General features: G+C 36.9%; 1 protein-coding gene across 2 annotated transcripts in view; it reads right to left on the bottom strand.

Annotated features, from left to right (window-relative positions):
- Positions 1-13752, bottom strand: part of LOC150077258 (uncharacterized) — a 165074-nt gene that overhangs the window by 19865 nt on the left and 131457 nt on the right. For both annotated transcript variants that reach the window (XM_090386461.1, XM_090386460.1), the window contains exon 4: positions 9291-9381. In XM_090386461.1, the coding sequence (XP_090242587.1) occupies positions 9291-9381 (91 nt within the window). The remainder of the gene's footprint in view (positions 1-9290; positions 9382-13752) is intronic.

Raw genomic sequence — 13752 nt, 5'->3', positions numbered from 1 at the left:
TGTAATTCTTGGGATGTTATTCATAAAACTAAAAATAAAATGATCTTAGGCGACATTTTTAACTCTATTACCTCCAGAAATATCAAAACTCATACACTAACAAATTTCGTGAATGCCATCTTGGATCAATTGTTGCCCAATCTTTGGACACAAGTGAGTTAAACAAAAAATACCTTCCTTTAAAAGAAACAAATCCATTCATTGCTAATTCAACTTGCTTCAATCTTCATAAATCTTGGTGATGACCAAATTGATGATATATATTTATGGCACATTTTTATGACCTAAGAGTTAAAGTTCTTATATTATTAAACAAATGTTTAATTAGTGGAACGTTTCCCAAACCATGGAAACATGCCATTCTTAAGATTCTACATAAACTTGGCAAACGTCTAAACAGTGCCAGATCCTACCGCTATAGCTTTGCTTTCTTATCTTGACAAAGTATTAGAGAGACTGATAGCTACCAAAATCACAGCACTGCAGGATGCTACGAGTTCTATATCCTCTCTTTAATATGGTTTTAGGAGATAGCTTTGATGAAGAAACATTATTAGAACTTCACCACCTTACTGGTAGCTTCACCTTCGAGTACGTTCTGGTGACCTTTATCGACTTCGAGGGCACTTTTGACAACGATGGTGGAAGAGCGCCCTCGATCGACTTTGTTCCAATCATTGCTCTCTTTATCTTCACAAATTTGTTATGAATTACTTCGCTGATCGCTCTGTCGTCATCACAAAAAGCCAAATAACTCTGTCTCTAGGGATTTCCCGAAGGATCAATTTTGGGTCCCTTGGCTTGGATCCTATTTCTTTATTGGCTGCTTAGGTCGACTGATTTTCAAAATGTGTGACAAATTCCATATGCTGATGACAATGTCATTTTGGTTAATTGAAACTCAATATCTGATTTTGAATTTTACCTCAACAAAATACTTCTTGAAATATCATCTTCGTCCTCTAAGAATAAACTGAAATTCTCCCCAAGAAAAACCAAGATTATGGTTTTTTAACATAAATTGGACTATGGTAGGCCACCAGTGTAAAAACTGATAAAAACCACTTCCACTTGTCAGAAGCAGAAAATTTTTAGGAGTTATTATTAACAATCGCTTATTTTACAGAGCATTTATAAAACCTATCCATTAAAGAAAAGAACTCCACTGAAATGTGGCTGCGAATTACTAGACAAGACTGGGGGTGGGGGTGGAAACCAAAACCCTACATTTATTTTATAAAGCTGCGATAATCCCAATTACCTATGCTGCCAATCTTTGGTTTAGCCATACTCACTTAAAAGTGTACAAACTAAGTAAACCACTATTCAGTATTGTTTTCTTCTTGCCCTTCTCCAACGTTGGCCGAGCATTTTTTTAAATTTTATTATACAATGGGGTCTCAGCTAAACCTTGGAAACCCCACTTTATATTTGCAAAACCATAGATACATATTTATAATTTACAGATTTACACCTAAAAAAACCAAAAAGGTCACAATCAGGTCTCAGGTCCAAAGTGTGTCGAATAGTAGATTCTCCAAAGCACAGGAGTAGATTGAGCAGTTCCTTCTTGAAGTGCATTTTGAGGAGACCTTTCTTGAAGCACCAAATACGTATTCGCCAGCGAACAAACTGTCGTATTAGGACAACTCAAGAACTAACTTATATGCATTTTATGTCCATAAAACTTGTGGCACAAGGAGCCACACGCAGGAACCGCATGCAAGAGCACGATACGAGGAGACGCACCAGATTAAACCCAGGGAGCATAAAGAATGGTAATTTATAGCCCACAAACCATTGTCTCAAAATCTGGGAATACAGGAAAAAATACATATCTGAAACAATCAAATTGACCGGACACTAGCCAAGCCAGAAAAGAGACCCGAAATGACCCAGCATCATGAACCAAGTCGACACAAAGGCCAGGCAGAAAAAAAAAAAAAAAAAAAAAAAAAAAATCAGATGATCTGGCACAAAGAACAAATCAGCGAGCAAACTGTCATATTAGGACAACTCAAGAACTAACTTATATGCATTTTATGTCCATAAATTGCGTGTGTTTTCTGGTTGATCTGCTTATTTTTCTGGACGAAAAACTCGAGTTTCTGGAGGGAGGGGAACCTTGGATAGAGATTGTTGAGGCTAGCTAACTCATCCACGAAGGGAAAAAAACCCTCTAAAAAGTTCTTTGCGTCATTAAAAGGATTAAAATCGGACCTTTTTATTTATTAGATCTATATTGCATTACAATAATACGACCCTTTACGGCCAGGAGACAGGGCCGTGAATGGTCGCAAACTCTGTAAAGCCAGAGATAGTATGAGTTTTAGTGTAATCTGCGTAGGGTAGTGTTGGGGGTGTTGGTATGTTATTCCTCCACATTTAGCCGCGAGGCCCCTTATGGAACCCCGTTGCCTGTCCCTCACCACAAAGAGGTAGGCCGGCATAGACAATCTCTGGCTGGGGAGAGCCCTGGGCCTGCACGTTTCATTTAGAGGCTTTTGTTTTTATATTGGCCGGGGCATTTCTGCAGAATTTCGGAGATTCATTATTAAATCTTTAAACTGATCCTAAAACTGAAGGATCCAGATTCTGGAATTTAGTATTGGACATTTGGCAGGATAGATGGAATTCTACAGAAAAAAGAAGCCATCGCCAAAAAATACGTTTCTATTGTAACTACACTACTTCCATTATCTATTAGAAAATGGTTTTCAGCTTCACTGCTTACCTCCTATTTATTAACTAAACATGGTTTACTCAATGCGAAACTTTTAACAGTTTTGACTTTCTAATGCTATCTGCTGTCGTTATGGTCTGCCTGAAAACTCTTCTCACTTCCTTTTTGAATGCCATCTTTATGAAGACCTAAGATCGGCTCTAAAGGCAACAGTTCCAAACTTGTCTCCTGGATGTGAGGAACTACTCATTTCACCTAACAATTTCCAGGCTCTTCGAACTCTCTGCAGTACTGTTTTTTAAATCGTAGAGAGACCTTCAACTCCAACGTTGATGCAAGCACAGTCAAATTGTAAACATACAAATGAAAGTTTTCCTGTTGCCTGGTTCCTGTCGATGACTTGAACTAAATTTCTATTGCTTTTTAAGAATAGCAAAGTAGATTTTTAACAGACGTTATTTCTCTAGTTCTCCCTTTCTTAAGCGTTTCAACTAGATTCAGCCTTAATCCTTCTTCTGCATAGTGATAGTCAACAACTAGTGGCTTCTGAAACCACTCGGATTAACAAATTATAACTCGTTCTTGTCTTGCTGGACTTCTTTTTGGACGTACCTACTATAACTTTACTACTGTTGTTTAGTGAAGACTTTTACCCTTTGGACTGCACTGAATACAGACATAGCCTTAAAGTATCTTTCATCGCTTCCACCTTTTTTTTTTTTTCATTTTATCTATTTTTATTTCTTTCTTCGTTTTCTGCTGTCCTGTCCGCTGAGTGAAAGGGAGTGTTTGTGTGCTGGTACCGGCACAGGGTTCTTTTGAATTATTCCAAATTTCTCGCTTTGGGCATTTAGTATGTGTTTTTAGGTTCGTTGAGATTCGTGTTTAATTGTTGCTTACCTCCTTGTGGTGTAGACGGCCATTGGCACGCATTACAGGTTGTCGCCTTCCTGGTGGCAAAGTAGCCAGAAAGAACACGCACAAGCACTGCACAAAAATAACATTACACAGAGTTCTGTATTGATCACAGTGTGTCACGGCGGAGTTGAAGTGGCTTTCAGGTGCCACCCTACATAAGATACTCTACAAGTCTCCATGATCCATATTATGTGCATCGAAAGAGATGCTAGTGTGAGACTGAAGAAAAGGTTGTACCAAAGCCAAAAAAAAAAGTCTGATCGACGAGCTGAGTACCTTATATTGAAGGCTCCACCAGTTCACATATCTCTGTTTATCCTTCCATTGAAATAATCATCTATTCCATAACAAATGCATATTATTAATATTAGGACAGACATTATTTTACATTGAAAACCAGCTTTATCACTCAAAATGTAAAACTAGAAAGAATTTTAATTATCCTCAAGTTAATATTTTGTAAACATTAGTCGTGCAGTTTAGCTCTACAACTGAAGTATGGTCTCAAGAAAAATAAATTGAAAAAATTCAAGAAAACATTGATCAGTCGTCGTCCTTTTCAAATTATGTAGCTGTGGGCGGTCCATATTGAATGCCCCACAAGTTCCTTATGAATTTCATGATCTCCAGTACAGTGGATTCGGCGGGTGAAGATTAGTATCACATTCGCTTTCTATCGTTTTCCTTGTAGGTGGCACAATATTCCGTGCCCACCCACAGTGAACAATTTAAAATCCGTATCTTAGCCGTGTTTTAGAGCTAAGAACGGTGTCATCAGATTTTTAGTTTAAAATTCAGTGCCCGAGAGAAAGAGAGGATTATTATTATTATTTTCTTTTATTCTGAAGGGTTTCTTATTGGTTTTTTTTTTTTTTGCATTAAAAATAAAAAAATATGGGTCTCATTTCAAATCCATTTCTGACAGATATTTATAAAATCGGGTGGATAGAAGTGAAGGAGTTTTTTTTTTTTAACCCAAACGAAACTGATTTAGTAAGTCCCAAAAGGAAGTTGTAGGTTTTGATATAAAATTATTAATTTTGTGAATTCTAAAGAAAATATTTGCATATGAAGTGGAGAACAGATAAAATATTCAAATAATGAATATTTGAATATTTAAGAATATTCAGCCAAATTACGAATGCTAGGCAATTGAGTTCTAGGATTGCTTTCGGCCTTGGAAGTTGATATCATGGACTTGCAGACGGATTGGGAAAATTCAGTGATAATAAGAATGCTCCAGATTACTTATATTAATCTAATGATATGACTGGTCAGAATAACAGGTCTCATTTTTTTATTTTCAGGTTCTCGTAGAAGAGAATCTCCACATTAGCAATGGTAGGTTAATATGTACCGTGCTTAAAATTATTTTAGGTCACTTATCAAAATGGAAAAAAGAGCTTATAAGATCACCATGCCTCTGTAAGTATGTATTCGCCCCTTTTTGTCAAGAGTCTAAGCAAAACCAAATTACAGTATGCCTATAAAAGGTATTAAGGTATTCCATTTTGAAACTAGACGACCAATACCGAAATTAAAAGCAGTTTTCAAACTTCCGTATTTACAGTCCCCATTCAGACCACATTTGTTGATTATAGAATAGAATCTTTAATTGCAGCATGCAATTAATGCATGCGCAGTTGAAGGGCATCTACTAACTGCGGTGATCTGAGAGCTGGGGGTAGGTGGAGTTTGGTGTTGGCACATTTTAGAAGCCAGAATTCGGCAGAGAATATTCTTTTAATGTTGGATTCGTCAGCCGAGGCCCACATCTCTGAAGCATATAGTATTGTCGGGTATTGGTTTGATAGGATGTTATCTTTTTACCAGGTGTGAGTCGGTGGTGTGCAGCTGTTGTTTGGCGACCCAGCGTAGTGAAGTCAGCCTCGACTGTATGTGAAAGGATACCGAGAGGCATTTCTGAGATCTGTGTATGTGCTAACTCCTGTCCTCAGATCAACTCCTCGCAGAGAATAACTGCAAACCGGTTGAAAATCTGCGATAGGTTTATCACGGCAAAATCTTTCTTTGATTCAACTACTCATCGATTTGGACATTAATTAGATGTTTGTGAAGCGTGATATCATATTAGAGTTATCATCCACAATTCTAAAGGATGTTCAATACTTATTCTTGCCTTTGGCCAGAAATATTCGTTGGAAGGGCAAAAAATCTATGCAAGCTGATTTAAAGATACTGCCACCTGCAATATGAACGGGTGATGGTTAGATGTTGATGCGACCGTGCTCCATCAGACTGTGTACCTACACTAGGCTATTGCTTGTTGACAAGCTTGAGATATTAGAATTTAAAATGAAGTGAAAAGAGTGACTTGTCTAAGTATCTTAACATAGAACTAATCTTGTCTAGCAACTAGTTAATGTAACATTAATTAAATATAATTAAATCCATATATTTATAGATATATTAATCCCCTCAAAAATAACTGAGATTATGTGAAAGTTTATCATTCTGTATATGTATTTTATACGGTACATATATAAATAAAGATTATTTATTTATATTTTGATTCGCCATCTTGAACAAGATGGCCGCCACTAGAATGCAAGCATCACCACTATTCATTTAGAATTTGTATTTACATTCGGTCCAAACAAAAAACAAAATTCATTCACTTGTGAGAAAATCCAAGTATATTCTTGTAGAGATTTTATTTCGAGCTGTCTTAAGATTGGTTGTACGATTTCAGGCGGATCAGTAACTTGGACCATATTGTGCCTTATATGATATGTGTGTAAGTTGCGCGTGTTCTGTGATCGATTTACTGTTCGCTGGATGAAAAACTAATGATTCCGGGAGAAAAAAAACATGCTACCTGAGACTGAGAAACTCAGCCACGTTTTGAAAAAAGATCCTTAAATTCCTCGAGTTCATGGGATTCGAACTCGGGTCTTTTCCATCCAGTGTGGGGAGGTCGGTGATTATATACCAACTGGGGCGATTTCACAAGTATTCTCAGCCTCTTGTTGAACGTCGATGCTCCTTAACTATTTTATTAGAAGCAGAATTGTAAATACACAGTTTGGCTTTTACAGTTCTGCTTTACGCAACTATTCTGACTTTAAAAATTTCTCTAAAATGAAATGTATTATTCTCGGTTTTATTTTTTTATAAAGCAAGAGCAGAATTCCATAAACTATTTGTAGTTATTCTTATAATATAGAAGTTTTATTTTTCTTTTGAATTCGTCAATACACATCATATAATGCTCGAAATTCCATACTTTTTCCTCAGATATGTATGTGCACCTGTCAGAAATGACGTTCTTACCAGGAGGCACTACTCGATAATAGCTTATCGTATGTGCAAAAGTCCTCTGCAATCACGACACACTCCCAATACATCCAGACGCGTAGTTACTCTGGGCCAAGTGCTTTTTTACTCGTGTAGCAGCAGCCACGAATCCACAGGGAAGGAAGCAAATGGTCCAAGCCTTTCACAAAGTCAATATTGTCATACCTCTACTGGTGACAGTTTCTTTTCTTTGCTTCTGATGTTTTCCTTTTGTCATTCCAAGACGCTGTGCTTGACTGATAACTATGTCTACATGTTTCGAAGTGTGATATTCTTATATACTGCCATCACACTCGAATCCTTATAGTCTTTGAACATCCGCAGTTTCTGCTAAAAATTTAAATCCAAATATAAAAAATCTGATACCATTTCTCTCTGTTCTTTACCATTTTCTTGAAGTTTGCAGTGAATAACCCAGAGGGAAGGTACATGCTAGTTTTACCATCATCGAACAACTTTGCAAAATTTAACTAGTTTTGATGGAATTTGTCAACGGACAGTAAATCGAACCGCAAAGACTTTCGATCTGTAACATTAAACTCACTCCTCGCTATCAAAAAAAAAAAAAACGTTAAGAGCTACTTAATTTTTCTGACTTTTTAATTAAAATTCTCCTCTAAATCTGAAATATTGGAAACATGTAGCGAAAGAATGTGGCTGTATCTATTTTCGATACGATATTGAAACTTCAAAGTTTTATATTGCAAAAAAAAGATAACATTCTCAAAATATAAGCTGTACGTTAGAACCAAGTTATGTGGATTTATCTGTAGATCATCGTGTACCTATAGGCAAGGCCTCTTTATAAACACCAAGAAACTATATCTAGTGCATGTATATAGTGTGGTTCGCGGAGGTATCTTATTTCTTCTACGAAGTCTTGGTTAATAAAGTCACACCTGATGCGAATCGGGTGCATCCATTTGGTTCGGGACTGAGAGAGGATGGTTAAGTTCTATACTAAAACTTACGTCCTCGGTATTGCGTAGATTGCTACTATCTTTTGCTTAAATGGCTCGCATGGCAGATTGGGTATTGGCAAAGTGATATCTGAATGAAGGCCCTCATCAAAACTTCCCAAAAATGGACTTTCTCTAATCTTGTTCCACGCAGTGGCCATTCCAGTTAGAATGGTCAGTTGGAAACCGCGATTTGGCAGGATTAAGGGTTCTATCTAACTCATTTGGTGCTCACCAAATGAGTCTCCATTTGGTGAGCGGCCAATGCGGATACAGCATTGCTAATTTAGTGTTTTTTGAGCAGAAGACAATTTTAGATATTTAGTGGGTGTCCTTTTATTTTGAAGTATCTTTCGAGAACAAGAAATGGAACCTCACATGAGACTGTGCCAAAGGTAACGTTTTACTTCAACGAATAAAATAGCTTTGTTTCTTTGTTAACTGCAGTTGATTCCTCAGTATATATGTCCTGTACAATTTCGATACCGTTTGCTGAATAGATGCAATTTATTAAAATGCTCAGAACGTGACTTTTTCTGCAATTCATCTTTACAAATTTTATATTTTGTTCAACCTTTATCAGAGATGTTTAGTTTTTCGAGCACATAGCATTTCTCTAACCACTTGTATTTTACTTATTAACGTTAAGAAACGTTTCAAATAATACTAAGAAAAAATTGGTAACGTAAGATGGAAAACTTAATTTTTCTTTTGCCATTTAATGTATTGGATAAGTTGCAATCGACATTAAATATGGCTAACATAGCTAATTGTAATCTAATTGATTCCAAGATAAATCTCTGACTAATGACAATTTTTTGACTACTACTTTGGGTGATTAATTTTGCTATTTGGGCACGGGAAAAAACATCTTATCTTTTCCAGTGCCCAAAATAGAAAATAAATCTGAGCTACTGCAAATAATTTTTTTTAATCTCTTTACTTACCATAATTTGACTGATTTATTTTGAAAAGTGAGGAGGTAGTACGTGACGTCACTGCCTAATTGCAAATTTAAAGTTAAAATGCAAACTTTTGTATTTTAATTACTGCTAACATTATTAATCGAATAACTTCATTTTATGCAGTTTTGATCATATCTTTAATGCATAAAAAGATGCTTTCAGTTTAACTGACTTCGAAATCAAATTCTAAATTGCAACATTATACTTAATATCCACTGAAATTTGATCCAGAGTAAAAAAAGGATCATAAAAAGGGCCAAAAAAGAGAAATCTGAAAGGGATCATGTGCAGCACACATTAGAAATGGCATAAGGTTCGCAAGAACAAGCTGAAATTTTCTAATTTGGTCCCTACAGTTTTGCTTACCACATCAATACTTTTGTTAATTTAGGGTGTACCAATCCATTTGTAAAAGAAAAGAGAAAAACTGGCTAGAAAACCACTTACAGCCAAATTTTCTGCTTCTTGACTAAACTCACTCCACCATTTTTCGTCTTCTGACCAGCTTCCTGAATCAACATGGCTTTCTTCTGGATTCCTGGAAAATACACATTTAAAATACTTAAATGCACTTAAACATTGCACAAAAAATCCTGAACAACTGATTAATTTGTTTTATCGCTATACGTAAGAAACTATAGATAAAAAAAAGTCAAAGGAAACAACTATCGATAACAAAAACAGTCTTAAATCATGTGCCAATGTATATTTTTCCCCTAACATACGAGTACATCGAAAATCAAGATTAAAAAACCCATCGAGCTTGAGTATTTGTCAGAATCGTAAACTTACATTTCCTTGCCAAATTTACATAATTTCAAAAGCCATTTATCGATTCCATTAATGGTTTTGTATCATTTTCTAAGTTTAATCTCGCTAAGTTCGTAATCGAACCCCTTTCAGATGCGGGGTCTCGGGCTGTCCCGTTCGCTCTAGTACTAATCATAAAAGAAAGATTATTGGTCAGCCACGTCCCATACAGCTGTTTCGATACTTCAATAACTAGACTTAGACTGAAGAATCTAAAAGTGAATAAACTGTTTCGCTTTTATCTAAATGGACACTACTATTTGAAACTACAGATAAGAACATTAATTAAGATAATTTTATATAACTAATCCATTTGGAATTCGATTAGTTATCAGTTTGTTTTGCTAGTGCTATATTACATTTCTATGTAGAGTTGTGGTAATGTGGGTGATTCACTGCTCAGGAAGAGTTAGCCATGCAAAATTTTAAATAACGCGACTGTGGAGGAATAGTATTTGGAAACATTACTTTGTAATTTGCATGTTAATGACAAGATGAAGACAGGAGTGCAACGAGGCAATTTTAGTATGGCGCAATCACAGGAAAAGGCCGATGTGGTTGGATTCTTTGAGAGAGATGATGCGAATCTTCATTATCATTTAGGAATGGATATTTTTGTGAATTTGTATTTGTGCCACATTGATTAAATATCTTTTAGTTTTAGAGCTCATCAGCAGCTTAGACCATATGGCTATAATGTATAAGGTCCATTGGTAGAGGTGGTAGATTCCAGGTATCAGCTAGAAAGAGTAAAAAAAAGTATCCTCAAATGTTGTTCAGGAGTGGACGCAAAAAAAAATTAATTGGAAATTTCGATATCGAAGTCCAAATATCCAGAAGCCCAAAGGTAAGCTGAGTGCAAGAAAGAAGACACCTCGTGATTAAGGGAGAAGGGATAACAATGGCATATTTTAAAAAGAGTGAAATATTTAAGAGTCGTTACTGATGATATGCTGTCTTTCCTCGACCGTATGAGATTCCTGAGAGATAAAGTCAAAAATATTTACATGAGAGTACAGAGAGTTCTGCGCATAAATTGGAGAATAAAAAGGAAGCATACAAATGCTGTATAGGAATATTTGTTCCCATTATTGCTTAAGCGCCGGGACCATGGGGACAGAGAGTTGATCAAGTTTCAATAAGAAGGCCGTAGTTAGCTGCGCAAAGGCCCTAATGAGTATCACTTTGTCGAACGATGCTCTGCATATTTTTGCCAGGAAAGATTGCAGCAGATATGTTAGTAGCCAAAAAGAATTTTGAATATGCTGTGATTAAAAGAATCGTAACAACGCTAATGAGAAATAGAGATGGGGGAGTTGGAGAATATCTTGTCCACGAGGATAGCTAGGAACAAATAGCGAAAAGTATCTTTAGATTATGGTACGAGCGCTGGGATCAAACAGATTAGGTAAGGGAGAGACTTAAGGTTGAGAATGTCGATTTTAAGTAGAAGCTGTGATGTGTGTGCACTGGAGGCCAATGTGATTACTTTAATAACTAGTTTTGAACGCAAGGAAAACATTAAATATAATTTAATTTTAAGGAAAATGACTTATGCGTTGTGGACAGCTTTTGTCTAATTGATATGTCATGTATAAATGCCCGAATTCATTGTGATCTGAAGTTTAATTTTAATATGATGGAATTATTAATGACTATAAAAACAGGGGTTGCGACCACGGCAATTCCCGTTTTTCTTCAGCTTGCTCACTGGGACAGCCACATCTCCGGTACTCACGATGGCAGGTCATCGTCGTTTAGATAATTCTTTGCGAATTTGGTGGGCCGTTGGGCGACTTGAAGCCAGGAAGATTCAGGCGGAGGTGGCAAATTGGTTTAATGTGTTGTCTCGGCACTATGGAAGCAGTTTCAGGAGACAGGAGCCATTACAAGAATGGCCAAGAAGAGATTTTGTAATTGGTGTTTGTATAGGAGGGTTGTTCGAATGACGATTCGAACAACCCTCCTATAAAAAATGTTGATTGATTAATAACAAAACCTGTTTCGTTTCGTTTGTTTTTTTGGTAAGGCTGTGTGTATGTAAATACAAAACCGATTAGTGGGCGGTGATTGTTTCCACTTGAAAGAATTTGTCCATAGATATCAGAGTGGATCGATACTATAAGAACTCCATTGCGAACAGAGGGGAACCTATCCGGCTCCACCATGGTTTTTATTAGGAAGCACATTGATTACCCTGTTCGGAGCACGTGTGGTGATGTTATCTCAGTAAGGAGAGAATATCCCAGTTTCTCAGTCTTCGACAGATTCGAACCCAACAAAGCTTAAGGTGAGTGGCCGAAAGAGATGCGAAACCATTCACACAAAAGCTTTCTCCCATAGTGATGGGGCTACCAAGATAAATCCTAAAATATATTTTAAGATTTATCTTGGATAAATGATAAAAACATTCTTTACTTTTTTGGTTCTTTGGATCATTTTGCCATATTAATACACAGTGCAATAACAGCTTGGTAATGATAGTGCTTCCTGTTGGATAGCCTCCTTTATTTAAATGGAAATGTGTACAAATGCTTAAATGTCAAATAATGACTGGTGGTAGGCCACTAGCGAGAAGCTATTGGATTCAGAAAGGTGGTTAGTTCATCGCTTAGGAGGCATATACAAATTAGTAACTTAGGAGGTATATACAAATTTCTGTGTCACCCGCGCAGATTGGGGTGGTTAACTCTATGCAATGGGATACACACCACTAACTAGTGGTGTGTATCCCATTGCATAGAATCCACTTGAATTGAACCTTTTTTTTAACATAGCCCGGTTGGAAATGTTTTCACTTGTGGCCTCAACAACCTCAAGACACAGTTAATGACAACGTTGTAGGGTTCAGTCTTGCTGTTGGAGCCGGATAGCGGTCTGTTCTAGTTAGCTTAGTCTTCGGGGACCTTGGCCAGCTCTTCTTGTAATGGTTTGTTTACTGAAACAGCATCCATAGTGCCGAGACGACATGCATGACACATTAAGCCAACATGTCACCACCGCCTGCGACCGTGTCTTCAAGTCGTCCAAAGGCACGTCATCTCAAAGAATATCTAAACGACAATGAACTCCCATCCTGAACATGTGGCTGTCCCACTGAGCAAGCCAAAAAACGGAAAGGAAGTGATGTGGTTGCAACCCATGTTTTTATAGGCATGAATAATTTGTGGCTCTGTAAGGTGGTAGGTTGATTTGTATTGGATAATCGGAATTTGCATGCCAGAATGCCTATATTTTGTCAAATATTCGCTTTCGGCGACACTACTCAATAAAATATTAATGAAAAACATTTCGTTCTGTTAAATTTGTCGAGCAGTGTATTAACGTCTAAAAGAAAAACACCTAAAGCAGCTGCTCAAACTGATCACTTTGTTCAGGATTCAGTGCGAAGAATTCACGATTCCCTTGCATGTATTTTAGTTCTAAGCTATTCTTAATGGTTGCAACAGCTTCCAGAATGCGATTTTTAGTTCGTCTTGCGTGGTAATAAGCATAGAATAAATCATGGATTTCATATGACTCGCTCATAAAAATTATCTAAGACTGTGAAGTCGGGTGAGCGGTATCCATTATACAAGGATATTCCGAGTAATCCGTTGACTTGTACTCTACTTAAGGTCGAAAACCTGATTTTCGAGAGAACTGTCTTCCAATGCATCCCATAAATTCTGAAGAAGAAAATGTTGGTATGCCATTGTTGAAAGCTTTGCTGGTTAGAAATAAGAACCAGTAGCATTTTCCCCAAGGATATCACACCAAGCATTAAAAGAAAAGATTTATTGATAATGACAACCGTATCTGAGTTTTCTTCGGCCCAGGTCCGATTGTTTCGAGTTTGACAATTTAGTTTCTTAAAGGAAATGGTTAGGTGTCTGTTCTTCAGTCAGTTTGCCAGACGGAAAACTTGAATTCTCTGGAGAAAAAACCATGGAACTGTCACCTGAGACTGCAACCGTCATCATAAAAATTCTACCCCTCAATGAGATTCCAACTTGGGCCTTTTCCATACTGCGCGAGAAGACATTGATTATGGGTACTGCTACTAGAGATCGAGTACTATTTCTTGTAAAACGTGCTTCAACTGCAACCAAACAAAACA

This window comes from Mastigoproctus giganteus, chromosome 12 (assembly GCF_048544385.1).
Source record: "Mastigoproctus giganteus isolate SK-2022 chromosome 12, ASM4854438v1, whole genome shotgun sequence".
NCBI lineage: Eukaryota > Metazoa > Arthropoda > Arachnida > Uropygi > Thelyphonidae > Mastigoproctus > Mastigoproctus giganteus.
The sequence above is the reverse complement of the archived record's forward strand: the minus strand, read 5'-3'. Positions and strand labels throughout refer to the sequence as shown.